Raw genomic sequence first — 16,635 nt, forward strand, 5'->3', positions numbered from 1 at the left:
CCAAGGCGGAGCCCCTTAAGTCCCCACAGTCCATGTGCTTTTAAAGTTATTTGTCATAGAAATATCGTGAGATATTTAATATTTACAAACACTACACCTGGCTTCTTTCACGTACAGACACCATTTGCTGCATATGAAAGATGTGCTAATCCACACAATGCGCAGCCTGAGCAGCAGATGATTTGTGCTTATGATAAATCAGTTTTAACGTTTAAAGCAAGAGCAATAAGCAAGCTGTGTAGCTGACATCTGTCTATTACAAAAATATTATAGTAAATCATCAGGTGCATACAACTTATTTTCGGTGTGCACATCAAATCATTTTTATGTGTAAGAACGTCACAAATTTAGTATTTTTATAATAGATTATCGTGTGCACTCCAACTACTTACATCAGAATTAAGATGGTAAGAAGCAGCCAGATGCAAACTGATCATCAGCAAGTGAGAAACCTCTATAAAAGCAGAAGTTCTGGTTTGCTGGTTTAATGTCCTTTGGACAGATAAAAACCACAGTGGAGATGTTTGGCACTTTCTGAAGAAAAGCATCAAGGCAAGGCTGTGGGAAGCAGGGGAGCTGCAGCTGGTATACTTTTTCAGCGCAACATTTAGGTTAAATTTTGATTGTTTATTGTTCTCTGCTATGTGCAGTGATGTAAGATAATTGCAAGACTAACAAAATTTGTAGAGCATGACAGGATGACAGAGACCCCCTCCTCTGAATTAAGGCGTTGCAATGGCACAGCTAAAGTCCAGACATAAACCTGATTGAAATCCTCTGGTGGGACCTTAAGAGCTGTGCACAGCTGAAAATGTGCAACCCTCAAATGAACTGAAGGAATATTGTAAATACTGCAAACGGTGAGTCAAAATTCCTCCACAATCATGTGAGAGACTTCTGAATCATGTGGCGTTATTAGTTTTTCCACACAATTCTTGGTTTAGTTTTTTTTAAAAATAAAAAATAAATAATGACAGTGTAATAAGTCACGTGTTACTCATCTCATTGTATTTATATTTTATCTTAAGACCTGATAAGCCTTCTGATAAATGGACTGTGCCCCCTCCCTACCCACACAGCCATTCACACAGCTACACTGTAAGATCCACAAGCGGACTGTGTTGTCCCTGTCTACACACGCACGCACACAAACACACACGTACACACATACAATACACTCCTCAGATACTCACACTACCTAATTTAACCATCCCCTTCAGTGAATGGACTGCTGCTATCCATCCGAACGAATGTCACTTGAGTTTGTTTTAGAACTTTGATTTTATGCTATTATTATCCATAACTATTGTTGCAATTCATTACTGCCTTTTAACTGCTCTTTTTAAACTTATTCTTTTTAATCTGTTTATTCTGTTTAAACTGTATTGCTTATTGCACTGTGGAGGCTGGTGAGAAACCGTATTTCGTTTCAGGCTGGGTAACATCATACAAAATGACAATAAACTTCTTGAGTCTTTTATTATGTCTTGATATGTAAAGCCTTAAAATTGACAAAGGGTGCACTTCTTTTTTTTAGTTATTTATTTATTACATTGATTGTAATATAACACTAGACCTTTATAGTTAACCTCTAATTAGGATTACGCTTGACTGAATGTAGGCTGATAGTCCTATTTCAGTTCAAAATGTATTAATGTGATTACATTTCTTAGTTAAATAATCTATTTTTAGTTCACAAAATTAATCCTACAGCTGTAGCTACGCTGCAGACTGAAGTCCATATTATAAAATGGTCTAACTTCAATCGCTAACAATTAAACCCAACAAAAGTAGTTTTTCATACAAACGTGGACCTCTTCCTCTTTTATCACTGACTATACCTGGAAACTCCTAGACAGACTTTGGACGCTGGGTTCTGTTTTGGTTGTCCAACATTTTCCGGAAACGCCGGGTAAACCGCTCCACACAAGTAAACAAGCATGGGAGAAAAACAAGCTTTTTCTGCGCTGTATTGAAGGAACAATAATTTTACGCCATGAACCTGAAAGCGAAGTATTGGGAGTTAAAGGTGTAGGTAGCCGGATATCATGTTTACTGAAGTTATTTGACTTGGTAATGTTTAGCTGCTACTTTAGCTAACTGCCTCGTGCACTGCGGTGCTACTTAGCTCGCGACAAAATACGTTTTTTTAATGTTTGCACACCCGCGCGGTAACTATCCCGGTTTAAACCAAAACGGTTTTAGTTCGGTCGGATAAAAGACGTTAATAAAAACGTGTAAAACACCCATCAGTTATCGCTGTTTGCTAGCAGTGAAGACAGTCGCCTGTGAGTGGCGCTGTTCAGCTACAGGTTGTGTCAGGTCTGATTATGGAGCACACTGAGGAAAATGAAGCTGATGATGGGCAGGAGGGCTCCGAAGACTTCTTTATTCGGGGGTCCAGCAGTTCAGAAGACGAAGGAGGGTGTATGAGACATTCGATGAGCTGCAAACAAGCTGCACGGCAGAGCAGAGAAAGCTCCCCTCCGCTCCTCCTGGTCTTTCCATTCTCCTCTGGAGGAAAAAGGGCTCTGCTGGACGCTGAGCTGGAAGTGTCTTCTAGTGATGACCTACGGGACGATAAAGATGAGGATCAGCCCATAGAGGACTGGATGATCCTGGAAGGGGAGGAACAGGTGGAGGACTCAAACATCCAGCTCAATCTGAGCTACAGGAACAGCTCCGGGGAGGAATTAGATGATGAAGGTGAAACTTGACTTGGTCAGCTTTTGGGTTAAGAATATAGTTTCCTGCCATTTTATTTCCGTAGTCCTAATGCAAGCGCGAGAGGAAGATTTCGCAGAGTTTAAATATGAAAGCAAAAAGTCAGAAGTAAGTGCAATACAGGAGTGATATCCAACCAAAATCTGCAATAACAAAATAAATAAAAGTAAATGCGATTATTCCACTACCTATTTGTAATGTGCGTTAAAGCTCAGCTAATCCAGATGGATGGATGTTATTCACAGTGACTATATGTAGATTACATATTACTGTATGGCTTCATCTTTGAAGTTTTGTCTGGTTAATGTATATTATTGATATATATATATATGTGGAAAATTGAAAATTGATGTACATTTAAATGTAATTCCAAAAGATTACTGAGGCCGTGCAGTATTAATTTGATTGATCAGTTTAATTTGATTCTAATACATACCACAGACCAAAACAATCCCACGATACTATGCGTGCAATAAGTAAATGAATAGAAGCATTAAAATTAATCATACTTATTCTCATAGTGGACCTTTTGGAAGTGTTACCTGACAGAAACGATGCTAGCACAAGCAAAAAAACAAACAAACAAAATAAAGCAAACTACAAGAAATATAAAAACATTATTGCATTAACTAAAAACATCCAGTAAAAATTATGTACTAACTTGTTGTTCTAAAATGCTCCTTGTTTAGTTTAACAAAGCAATTTTTCATTTTGAGATTTGCTTAGATTAATTTTTTTTTATGTTGAAAGGTAATTTGTTTCAGCAATTTCTGGCAAAATATCTGAAGTTTTTTTGTGCCTGTGTTTTAACAATTGGAGAAATGTACACCAAATCACATCCAAGGGTACTGTAACTGGAAAACAACAAATTCTAGTGAATATAATACATGAGGGTCAAAGAAAAGTAATCCACCCCAGGGAAACATTTAGCCATTTTGATCTGCAAAAGTCATCAAACACCTAAATTTTGTGGCATGAATAGGTCTTTGAACCATGCACAATTAATTACATGCGTAATCAATACTTAAATTAAAATAAGGGGTGATAACAAAAATGGGAGCCCAAGAAATCACGAACTGTCACCACATGCTTGTGCTCACTGGTATGGGGATTGGTTCACAAAAAAACTGGATGCGGGCGATCAAAAGAAAGACTTTAATACATGTACTTTAATAATTATTTAATTAGAGAGAAAACAGCTTTGAAATGCAGCTAGTGCAAACAACAAACAGATGCTACGTACTTATTGCTTACTTATTATGCTACTGTTGATGTTTCCATGAGCTGTATTGTTTTCTATAATGGGCTGTGGTGATACAGTTTAGTTATTCTTTTGTGGATGTACCAGCTTCCAGCATAGAGATAAAAATGAAGAAAAATAAAGGTGACTAAAAACACATCTCTGTAAATGCATTTCAACCAAAAGAGTAAATGGACCCAGTAAGTGCAGTTATTTTTGTAAATGTGTGGGAGTGCAATTTATTTAAAAAGTGTATACAGAGACAGTTTGCTTAGCTTGGTGCTTTGGATGAAGATTATCATATTCACACCAGGGAGCTGCACAGAACAACCACTTTGATTTGACCCACCAGCTCGGGGCTCCACTGGAGCAGTAAAGTTTTAGGTTTTCTTTACACATAAGTGATAGTTAGTCCAGAAAGGTCAGGTGCCCTTCATTATTTTTTAGAGCTCCTGCTTTATCGAGACTGAATGCTTAGAAAAGATTACCAAGCTTTGAAAAACCCTATTTTTCTTTTTATTCCCTTTTTTTAGGTGCTTATGTTTCTGTTCAGTAACTATGCTGAGATCAGCTTAAATTTGGATATTTTATTGCACACAATATTTAGTTGTATTTATTAATGTTCCCCCTGGTCTTTCTCTCCAACACAGATTTGAAGGGCAACGTGCGAAAATCAGTAAAAGAAAGCTGGGCTGTATCTGTGAAAGACAAGGTAACTTTTGAGGTAACTTTTGATTTTTATCAGCTTTCATGAATACTATAGGACGACTCACTGCAGCTCATCTGCAGTGAGTGTAGCCTGTCAGTCCACAGTTTACCTCAGCTGTCAATATGCCGGGTGTCCACTTTAATTTAATCTGGGGGAGTCTGTAAAATGTTGTGAAATAAGTCCAATATGAATCAACGAGTCAGTGAAGCTCACGTCTGCCCAATGACAGCAACACTGAGGTGAGCTTTTGAAGATGCTGAACTTTTCTCTATGTAAGTGCTGCTATTAGCTTCATTTAGCTGCTATTAGCCCTTGTTAACCTCTGTTAGCTGCAATTAACCAGTGTTAGTGAAACATTCTTTGACATTGATCTAAAATTGTTGGACTGGAGCAATTGCGACAACATTGGGAATAAATAAGCATTTTATGCATGCTTTTGTGTGTTAGAGCTCCGATTTCAAGTCAGGAAAGGAGGTTTGAGGTGAGGAGGAAGAGGATCAGGTGGAACAGAGGGAGAGCAGTGATGGAGAAGAAAGACAATGAAAAAGAGATTTAAGGGTTTTGGAAGGCATTGGTGTGTTTGAAGATGTAATTACACTCTAATCAATGTATATTCATGAGTACAGCATTCTTTTTTCTGTCAAATAACTTCAACAAATTGCTGGGCTCAGATCTACCCCCCGTCCCAATCCCTTTTTGTCCCCCATAAACCCCCCACCAGAGTGGCCAAAGGTTCGCCATCGAGCCCCACCCTCAACAGAGCAATCGAAGTCACATTGCCCAGCCTCGCCCCCCTTAGTTCCTCTTCATGCCCTGTCTCCGCAGTCTGATGCGTGATGTGTGAAGGGTCCGGGCTGTGAGGATTATGGCAGTGATGACTTTTCCCAGGAGAAGCTGGGACCCTGTTTACTAGAAGGTTTTAAAATTTCTGTACTTTTAGGTGACAGGAGACATGTGGCCTGGTCAAAACACAGAGAGCTGCACTCTAAAAGATCTTTAAACATAGTAAACATACCTTGTGTGCCACAGACTGCTCCCAAACACGAGGGGACAAGTAATACCTCTAAAACACTTAAGTTGGCTTTATTAAACATTAGATCTCTAGCTGGGAAAACATTTTTAATTAATGATTTAATCACTGAGCACAGCCTTGATTTTATGTTTTTAACTGAAACTTGGTTGGACCAAAGTAACAGTGGAGCTGTTCTCATCGAGACGACCCCTCCTAACTACAGTTTTATCAGTGAGGTCAGGGCGAGCAGGAGAGGAGGAGGGGTTGCTGTCTTAATTAATGAATCATTTCAATGTAAGCAGCTATCTCCTGGAAGTTTTCAGTCTTTTGAATATGTGGCTTTACAGCTGAAGGCCCCATCCAAAGTTGTGTTTCTTAATGTTTACGGGCCTCCCAAATACTGCACAGACTTTTTTAATGACCTCAGTGAACTGCTGTCTGTGATCTGTGTTGATTTTGACTGTGTAATTATTGCTGGGGATTTTAACATTCATGTGGACAACCCTCAGGACAAAGGGACTAAAGACCTGAGTAACACTCTGGGCAACTTTGGGCTGACTCAGCATGTAACAGAGGCCACACATAATAGAGGACACACTCTTGACCTACTGATCTCCAAAGGCCTGAGCATTTCAAAGGTTACTGTGTCTGATGTGGGCCTGTCTGATCATTACTGTGTTTTCTTTGAAAGTAAAATCTCAGCCCACACAAATATATCAACAACAGTGATCACAAAACGGTGTATAACTGAACACAGTAGTGCAATTTTTAACCAGGTCTTCCCATTAACACCTGACCTGTCCAGAGGGTCAGTCAATGAGCTCGTCAATAGCTTCAATGCTAACATGTTAAATGTAATGGACACTATTGCTCCCATTAAGGTGAAGGTTATCTCTGGAAGGAAAATGTCTCCATGGAGAAACTCCACACTGGTGAAAAATGAAAAAAGAGAGTGTAGGAAAGCTGAGCGCAGATGGAGAAAAACAAACCTCCAGGTTCATTATGACATTTATAAAGAGAAACTTCACAATTATAATTTACAACTGAGGAATGCAAGGAGGTCCTACTTCTCTGACATCATCACTAAAAACAGCCATAATGCTCGGGTCTTATTTTCTACAGTTGACAGGCTAACAAACCCTCCTGTGTCAGTGGCAGCTGAACTTCATTCGACCATGGCCTGCAATGACTTTGCCAAATTCTTCACTGAAAAAATCCAAAAAATTAGACAAGCAATTGGTACATCAACAGCAGATCCAGGATATGTACTGTGTCCACCAAAAAACTGTTTAAACACCATGAAACAGTTTCAACCTATTAACAGCAAAGACCTGGAGGACATCTTAGGTCAACTGAACTCCTCCTCCTGCTGTTTAGATGTCCTGCCAACAAGTTTTTTCAAAAAGGTCTCAAAGACTTTAGAGTCAGACCTGTTACAGATCGTCAACTTTTCTTTATTATCAGGTGTGTTTCCAGAATCACTAAAAACTGCTGTAATCAAACCTATACTGAAAAAGGACAATCTTGACAAGACACAAATGAACAACTACAGGCCGATCTCAAATCTCCCGTTTTTAAGTAAGATCATTGAAAAAGCAGTTTCTCAACAGCTCAGTTACTTCTTAAAACAGAATAATTGCTACGATGCCTTCCAGTCAGGTTTTAGACAGAACCACAGCACTGAAACCGCTCTGACCAAAGTGTTTAATGACATATGTCTGAATACAGACAGTGGAAAAATGTCAGTCCTAGTTTTACTGGATCTCAGTGCAGCATTTGATACAGTTGACCACAACATATTACTCAAACGACTGGAGAACTGGACAGGTCTTTCAGGAACTGTACTAAACTGGTTCAAAACATACGTAGAAAACAGGAAATACTTTGTATCAATAGGTAACTTCACATCTGAGCAGACAAGTATCACATGTGGAGTTCCCCAAGGTTCCATCTTGGGACCCCTTCTGTTTAACATCTACATGCTCCCACTGGCACTGATTATAAACAACAACAAAATAAACTATCACAGCTATGCAGATGACACACAAATATATATCACAATGTCACCAGGAGACCGAGGCCCTGTACAGGCTCTTGGTAAATGCATTGAGGAAATCAATGACTGGTTGTGCCACAATTTTCTCCAGCTAAACAAAAACAAAACTGAGGTAATAGTCTTTGGCGCCAAAGAAAAACGATTACAGGTCACCAGAGAACTTCAATCTATACATCTAAAAACCACAAACCAGGCGAGCAATTTGGGTGTAGTGATGGATGCAGACCTAAACTTAGAAAAACACATTAAGACAATAACAAAGTCAGCTTACTATCACCTCAAGAATATATCAAGGATAAAAGATCTGATGTCTCAACAGGACCTGGAAAAACTAGTCCATGCATTCATCTTTAGTAGGCTTGATTACTGTAACAGCATCTTTACAGGTCTACCTAAAAAATCAGTCAGACAACTACAGCTCATTCAGAACTCTGCTGCTCGAGTCCTCACTAAGACCAAAAAAGTGGACCACATCAGTCCAGCTCTGAGGTCCTTACACTGGCTGCCTGTCCGTCAGAGGATAGACTTTAAAGTTCTGATGCTGGCCTATAAAGCTCTGAATGGTTTAGGACCAAAATACATCAATGACCTCCTGACCCAGTATGAACCATCCAGATCCCTCAGGTCATCTGGATCCGGTCTTTTATCAGTTCCCAGAGTCAGAACCAGACACGGAGAAGCTGCATTCAGCTTTTATGCTCCTTATATCTGGAACAAACTCCCAGAAAGCCTCAGATCAGCTGAAACACTCAGTTTATTTAAATCCAGGTTGAAGACTCACCTGTTCTCAGCTGCATTTGAATAAAGCACCAAATCCACACTTTAAGCTTAAATTTCAAAACTTACATTTAACTACTGATTTTATCTACTGTTCTGATTTTATCTGTTTTGATTTTATATACTGTTGTTTGTTTGTTTGTTTGTTTGTTTGTTTGTTAATTAGTTAGTTAGTTTATTTGCTTGTTTTAATCAATTTTAAATCATGCTTTTTATTTGTTCTTGTTTCTAATGTCTCTGTAAAGCACTTTGAATCACCTTGTTGTTGAATTGTGCTATACAAATAAACTTGCCTTGCCTTGCCTTGCCTTGCCTTGCCTTGCCTTCTGTACCTTTGATTTTGCAGTGTGGAGACAAAATTATGGTTTAACCTAATTTTAAAAATCTCTGTGTTATCTTGGATTATTCCTGGATCATCTTATCTAGAGTGGCGCGGATCAGTCTCTGACCAGCCGTTATTTCTCGCCTGGTTGTTCCCTGTTCTGTCGTGCATGCAACAGGACAGGACACCTTGCCAAAAGCTGCTCCTTCCGCAAGGTAAATGAACTCACTCATCAGTGCTGTTTCCATGGACACCTGCAGAGGTTCCTCAACAGGACCATTTTAAAAATCTTTTTTTTGTTGTTTTTTTTGTCTTTGTGTTGACAGAAATATCCTATATGTGTCCTTTGTGGGATCCAAGGTCACATCCAAAGGAAATGTCCAAGTCGCCCCTGTGGTAGATGTGGACTGCCTTCACACGGGCTCAAGCCATGTGATCTGCCTCCAGTATGGAACCAGCACTGCCTGCGCTGCGGGATGACAGGGCACCTTTCTGATGTGAGTTCGCAGGTCTGGCCCCTTTGAGTGTTGGTGTTGCAGAGTGTGTTATTGTGCTGAAGGAAGCGTTGAAAACATTTGACAGTTGTTTGTTGACAGATTCTGTAACCTCATGATTGTGTGGGCTCAATTTATGAAGTGTTGTTTTATTTCTTGCAAACAGTTCTTTGTCTTCCTCGTTGTTGCTTAAAGAAAACATTTCTTCTCTGTTTTCTGGATTTTCCTCAGGCTTGCCCTGATACATGGAGACAATACCACTTGACAGTGAGTTTTGACTGCTCTTTATCTGCTCTTTTTTTTTTTTTTTTTTAATCTAATCTTCTTTACTCAGCAAAATGCATAATAACAAGCCTTTCTGGCTCAATGTGTAAACCTAATTGGAGTTCTTAATGATTTTTCTCTAAAGTAAGCAATAGAATTGATCTAGGTACTAGGTGGCAGGGGACCGGTTTAATTAGGCAATTTTGAAAGCTGTATTCGCTGCCTTTTCATTGATAGTCACAGGACAAAATAGATGGAAAATGGGGGAAAGAGATCAGGAGAATCAAATGCAATGAAGATCCCACGTGCTGGGGATCAGACCAGAATACACCCATTATCAGGAGCCTGTTGATAGGTGTGTACTGCTAAAATAGCCAAGAGATCAGTGAAAGTCTGTTATCGCTGTAGAAATGTCCTTCATTTGACCTTTTTCTTCCAGATTAGGGTAGCGGTTCCCCTCAGGCCACAGGCAAGCCACAGCCTCCATCACAGGAAGTGCCGCATTCATTGTTACAACTGCTCTAAAAGAGGACATTACGGTTATGTAAGTGATAAATACATTTAATCCTCATCTTACTTTTACTCGATCTTTGTCTGCCTTTATGTCTATTGCCTAATCTGTTTGGTCTCTCACTTGTCTTTTCCCTAAACTTGCTACTCTTTTTTTGTTTAGTTTTTTTTTTGCTTCACCTCGCTACACCAAATTCTTTTCTCCCCCTGTTCTTTTTTTGTGTTGAATCAAACTTAGTTAAATTCTCTCTATTTAAGTCTCAGTTGCATCCATTTTCCACTGTCCTGTATCCATCCTTCAACTCATTTTTTCTTCTTTTGTCTCATGTGTATCACTGTCTGTCTTCTGTATCAGGAGTGCACTAAAAGGAGGATGGTTACGGGCACTTTTCCATCATTGCCTTATGTTTACCAATATGACACCAGGGAAGACATTCTCCAACTTCGGACCAGGCGAGAGGAAAGAGTTAAAGGTGATGAAGCTGATATCAGAGTTTTTACATTATTATTTTACAATCGGTGTATCTTTGTTTGGGCTGTACATGTGAGTTTATTGGAGCTGCCTGTTAGTTCGAAAACAGCAGATGTAAACTGAACACTGAGCGTGAATTATAACCAAAATTATCTCCTGAAATGGGTTGTTCATTTATATATACAGTCAAGTCCATATGTTTTCTGTACATCCCCCAAGTTGACTTTTAATCGAACAATCAGATCATTATGTGTTGAAGTGCAGACTTTGGTTTTATAACTGCAGGGATCAAAAGTCATTGGATGCACTAACTTTAAATATTTTAAATATAGTGAAATCCTTTGCATTCAATGACTTGCTGAAGTCTACTACCCACCGACATCACCAAATGCTGTTTTTCCTCCCATGAGATGCTCTGCAACACCTTTATTGCAGCTGCTGTCAGTTCAGGCTGTGCCTTTATTTTGGCTTCAGTAACTGAAAAGCATGCTCTGTCGGGCTTAGATCAGGTGACTGACTTGGCCATTGAAATATCCCATTTCTTTGCCTTCAGAAAGACTTTTGTTTGTTTTTTGGGGGTTTTTTGTAGTACAATTTGGGTCATTATCCATATGTACTGTGAAGCACTGTCTAATCAGTTATGCAGCATTTGTTTGAATCTGAGCAGAGAGTTGAGTCCTTTACATTTAGGAATTCATCCCGCTGCTTCTATCAGCAGTCAGCTCATCAATAAACATCAGTGATCTGGTTCCACTGGCAGTCATATGTACACATGCTGTCACATTGCCTCCACCATGTTAGGAAGATATGTGTTGTGTGATGTGATATGCTTTGGATCATGAGCTGTTTTGCTCCTTCCCCATACTTTTGTCTTCCCATCACTCTGGTTCAAGTTCATCATGGTTTTGTTGGTCCAAAGATTTTGTTTCAGAGCTGCGCAGGCTGTTTTAGATGTTTTCTGACAAGGTCTAATCTGATCTTACTGTTCTTGAGTGTAACCAGTGGTTTGCGCATTGTTGTGAGCCCTATGCATTTCCATTAATAAAGGTGTCTCTTGATTGTAGACTTTAATAATGATACGCCTACCTCTTTGAGTGTTGTTCACATTGTCAGATGTTGTGAAGGAGTTTTTCTTAACCATGGAAATAATTCTGTCATCATGCATTTTGCTGGCCAGTGCATTCATCCTTTTTAGGAATGGACCAGATTCTTTAAAGATTTTGGTCACTTCTTAAGTGCTTGCAATCTCTCTGATAGGTTTATTTTGATTTTTCAGTCTAACGATAGCCTCCTCCTCCTCCTCCTTGAGATTTCTAGTGAATCACCACGAGATACAAATGATGTCAGCTGGAGATGGTTTATCTGATTAACCTGTTTTATTTACCTTTGACCTGGTAGCGGCCCTATTTACAGGCACTTTTTAAATGACTGTGTTCCCATTTGTGCTTGAGACTAAATTAAAACGGATTTGAAGAAGAAAAGGTGAGCTTTACAGGAATATTCGATGTATCATGGTAGCACAAAGCATTTATAGGTAAGTTGTCCAATTAATTCTGAAAATACCTCTGAAAATGGAGGGCTATGTATAAAAATAGCTGTAATTCCTAAACAGTTCAGACAATATTTTAATTAAACCCCTTGAATTAAAGCTGAAAGTCTGCACTTCAGTCATACCTCAGTTGTTTGATTTAAATCCATAGTGATGGTGTACAGAGGAAAAATGATTTAAAAAATGTCATTGTCTAGAGATGTGTGGACCTAAATGTTTGTTGGTTTTGAATTGGAAATGCCAGCCATTTTTCTGCTTTGGGATTGCTTTAATCATACTTAGTTTTTTTGTGATTCTATCCAGACTGTTATTCACCTTGCCCAAGAAGCATTGCAGAATCATGATAATGATACAAGGCTTTGGGTATTTAATCAGAAGTGGGATACAAAATGCAAACAGATCACATCCTGCCCAGAAAAACATTTCAAATGAAACGATTTATCAAAAGACAAATGATGTTATTGGGCATCTATGCTTTTTGCTGGCTCTTTTGAATGGTGAGGGAACACTTTCAAAATGCACCAGCGTGCTTCATTTTGGTGAGAATAGATTGACATGTGAATTCTGTGAAGGTGCTTTCTTTGGATTAGTGTAACTCTGGGTCTGAAATGTTAGTTATTGGACACATTTTCTTGATCTCTAACAGCTCTGCAACAAAGTATGCCCCTTCACTATTTAAATGCACCAATTACTGCTTGGGTGGGATTGGTAGGTTTATCAGTGCTGCCTTTTAATGACTGAAACCAGCACTGTGAATTAAGTGAATTAAAACATAAAACTAATACAGTGAACTGAAAAACATTATCTCTGTAGAGTTAAGAAGAACTGCACAGTTGGTTGATAAAGCGTTCTTTTCACACCGCGTTTGATCAGGAAATAAACGAAAAGATTTATTAGTTCAACAGCTGCTTTTAATCACCTGTTATTCAGTTAAAACAGGATCAGACTTGTCAAGGACGTCTTTTGTGTTTCTGTGTTTTCAGAGCCTGCACATGTTTTCTCAGACCTGTCTGAAAAAACAGGGACGAGCGGTGAGGAGAATCGATCAGTCCAGGGGTGGACAAAGACAAAGAAGGAGCTGCACACCCGAGCTGGCACGTGGAAGACGTGGCAAGAGAGGCGCAAGGAGAGACGAGAGGTGAAGCGTCTGAGGAGGGAAGCTCAGGCCAGGCGGGAAGGAGGACTACTGATAAAGTCCCGCTGTAGCTCTGATGACGAAGTCTATCCCAGAGTCCCCTTTAGTCGGCCCGATGACAGGCAAAAACAGTCCACTGCACCTCCACAGAAGAAAAGGAGGGATGAGACAGGTGGCAAAAAGAGCAAGAAGAGCAGAGAGGCAGAAAGGTGGAAGAAAAGAGGAGGGGTAAAACGTGGGTATTTGTATCCCCATGCTGACATAGATATCAGGAGTGTAAATCTTCTTTCCCCAAAACAAAGAGTACGCCACAGAAAAAAATGATAGCTGATCTTTTTTTAATGCATTTATTTTTTAGGTGCTAATAAATGTAACAAGTTTGCAAAGAAGTCATTTTGTGTCTGTGATCTTTTGATGTGTTATTTATCAACATTTAATGACAGTACAGAAAACTGAAAATTATACAGGAATGTACTTTGGTACTTAATATTTAGTTTTGTAGTTTAATACTTAAGTGTTTTACACCTACACAGTTTTGAACATGTTTTGTTTTTATTAGATTATATTAAATTAGATTTTTATTCAGATGTAATATTTTGTGAATGTACCGTAGTTGCCTTCCTAGTAATATTTAATTTTTTTGTATTATTTTGAAATCTGCCTAGATGTTTAAGTGGCATATTGTAAAGAAAAGCATGAATACTGTAGTCTAAGGAGCTTGGAAACCAAAGCAACTGGACATTTCACCTCTCATCTGAGAAGCTTTTTCACTTCTAAGACCAAATGGTGGAGAATCCCAGGTATTTAAGCCCTAGTGGGAGTTCTCCCTTAGGGGTTAGGGATCTCAAAACTGGATCGTAGGTGGCAGACAGTTGGTGTTGTAAGCCACCCCTTCTGTTTATGGTCCTTCACAGTGGACATAGATGGCTTCTTTCACTCCTCTTTCAAATTATCTGTCTTCTCTGTCCAAAATGTGATCATTGACGTCCTTGAAAGAGTGACCTTTATCCTTTAGATGCAGATGTACAACTGAGTGTATCTCCTTAGATTACCAGGACCTGGATGATTGAGAACCTACACAGACATACCTACCCTCTTCTCTTCACCCTGTACACCTCTGACTTCTGCTACAACTCTGAATTATGCCACATTCAGAAGTTTGCAGACGACACAGCCATCATGGGGTGTATCTGGGATGATCAGGAAGAGGAGTACAGAAGTCTGGTGAGGAACTTTGTCGCATGGAGTCACACAAACCACCTGCAACTCAACACCTCAAAGACTAAGGAACTGGTTGTGGACTTCGGGAGGTCCAGAGAAGGTCCACTGCCGGTTCAGATAGAGGAGGTGGAGGTGGTCAACAAGTACAAGTACCTCGGGCTGTGGGTGGACAATAAACTGGACTGGTCATGCAACACAGAGCACCTGTATAAAAAAGCCCAAAGCCGACTGTACTTCCTCAGGAGGCTGAGGTCTTTTAACATCTGCAGGAAGCTCCTGAGGATGTTTTACCAGTCGGTGGTTGCTGGAGTACTTTTCTATGCTGTGGTGTGCTGGGGGAGCAGCACAGCAAAGAGGGACTCATCCAGGCTGGAGAAACTGATCAGGAAGGCTAGCTCTGTGGTCGGCATGAAGCTGGACACTCTGGTGACAGTGGCAGAGAAAAGGACATTAAAGAAACTGCTGGACATTATGAACAATGCTGGGCATCCTCTGCACACGGCCATAAACAATCAGAAGAGTCTGTTCAGTGACAGGTTGCTTCTCCCCAAGACAAGAACTAACAGACTTAAAAACTCCTTTGTCCCACACGCCATCAGACTGTTTAACTCCTCTCTGGAGGGGAGAGGGAGGGGAAACAGGAGGACAAAGGAGGGGGCAACAACTAAGCTGTAGTGCCTCTTCACCTCACTGTACAATACCTTGTGCAATACTTTTTGTAAATAGTCAACAGTGCAATAGACTCAATACTTGAAATGTGCAATTCACTTGTATTTTTATTTATTTTTTATTCCTATTTATTCTATTTATCCCCTTTGTATATTTTATTTATATTTGTCTCTGTATTTATATATATGTATGTGTGTGTGTGTGTGTGTGTGTGTGTGTGTATATATATATATATATATATATATATATATATATATATATATATATATGTGTGTGTATATATATATATATATATATATATATATATATGTGTGTATATATATATGTGTGTATATATATATATATATATATATGTGTATATAACAATTCTGTAACTGTAACTTCGGTCGTTGCTGTGCTTTTTTGGGAAGTCGAATTTCCCAGAGGAACCCACCCGAGGGATTAATAAAGTTCTATCTTATCTTATCTTATCTTACATGTATACTGTAAAGGAGAAACTGTGGAAGTCTTGAATCACTCATTTCGTTTTGTTTTCCTTCTAAAGTGCCAGACTTTTCTGTAATTGTTTTAAAGTAGCCTTGAGCAAAAGTCTTTCAAAGTTTTTCTTTGGACATTGGAATATTGTTTTTTACATTGAATCATTTAAGCACAAAAAGGCACCTAAATCTAGGGCTGAACCGGTGTTGTATCTACAAATAACAGAGGCCCTAGCAAGAAACCAATTTAAAATGGAATTGTAACGTATTTTTCTTACTACCAGACTGTCACAAAGGCACATCATTTGTTCCTTTAAAAAAAAAAAAGCCAAATCTATGAAAAATGCCAAAGATAACAGTTTGACAAGCATAAAATACTATTTCTGCACTAACAAGGTAATTCCCAAAAAGCTATTAGCCTAAGACTTGGCATGTCTCAGTATGGTGTGCAGTGAGTCCTTCAATATTTTGAGGAAACAGGCCTGAATAATTGATAATTCCAAACACACTGCCGATGCAGTTAAAGCAGTTAAGCTATCTTTGATTGACCTCCCCAAAGCCTGAATCTCAATACTATTGAAACGGTGTGGGATCGTCTTGACAGAAAACAGAACAAAAGGCAGCCAATATCCAAATAAGATCTTTGTCTTTCAAGAAGCCTGGAAGACTCTCCCTGAGGACTTACAGAAATTGCAGGAAAGCTTGCCTAAGATAATTCAGGCTGTGTTGAAGAATATAGGTGGCCATAACATATTTCACTTTCAATCTCATGACCATTGTACAAACTCTGTTTTCCTGATATACTGTATTTCCCTGTATGTTTGCTGCCCCTATTTCTCATTTCTTAGAAAAATATAAAGAATAATGACTCAAGACTTTTGGACAGTACTGTATAATTTGTGATCACAGCACAAGAATAAATATTTTCTGCGTGGAAACCGAATAAACGGACTTAGGTTTACGCAGTGCATTGGTGAGTATCCGTGTATGTGGAGCACATCCAGC

The 16,635-nt window shown here is 39.1% G+C and overlaps 1 protein-coding gene across 2 annotated transcripts; it reads left to right on the forward strand.

Moving 5' to 3' along the window:
- The first annotated feature begins 1,881 nt into the window (after window positions 1-1,881).
- LOC146677772 (zinc finger CCHC domain-containing protein 7-like) lies at window positions 1,882-13,653 on the forward strand. 2 transcript variants are annotated; one of them, XM_085426046.1, is made up of 8 exons: window positions 1,882-2,706; window positions 4,615-4,688; window positions 8,945-9,055; window positions 9,167-9,337; window positions 9,566-9,601; window positions 10,038-10,142; window positions 10,464-10,581; window positions 13,113-13,653. In XM_085426046.1, the coding sequence occupies exons 1-8, from the start codon at window positions 2,331-2,333 to the stop codon at window positions 13,586-13,588; spliced, it is 1,467 nt and encodes a 488-aa protein (XP_085282172.1). In that variant the 5' UTR covers window positions 1,882-2,330; the 3' UTR covers window positions 13,589-13,653. The 2 variants fall into 2 exon arrangements, with proteins under 2 accessions (XP_085282172.1, XP_085282182.1); XM_085426056.1 differs by having other exon boundaries at window positions 4,615-4,676.
- Window positions 13,654-16,635: the final 2,982 nt, after the last annotated feature.

The sequence above is a fragment of the Rhamphochromis longiceps genome, linkage group LG2, assembly GCF_057381845.1.
Source record: "Rhamphochromis longiceps isolate RC_006_pf linkage group LG2, R_longiceps_female_GT1.1, whole genome shotgun sequence".
Taxonomy (NCBI): Eukaryota; Metazoa; Chordata; class Actinopteri; order Cichliformes; family Cichlidae; genus Rhamphochromis; species Rhamphochromis longiceps.

Bases quoted from the DNA above. Each gene is read 5' to 3' on its own strand.
- LOC146677772 (XM_085426046.1), top strand. From the start codon at position 2,331: ATGGAGCACACTGAGGAAAATGAAGCTGATGATGGGCAGGAGGGCTCC. The intron at 4,689-8,944 runs GTAACTTTTGAT...CATCTTATCTAG, and splicing joins AAGACAAGGTAACTTTTGAG to AGTGGCGCGGATCAGTCTCT. The intron at 9,338-9,565 runs GTGAGTTCGCAG...GATTTTCCTCAG, and splicing joins TGACAGGGCACCTTTCTGAT to GCTTGCCCTGATACATGGAG.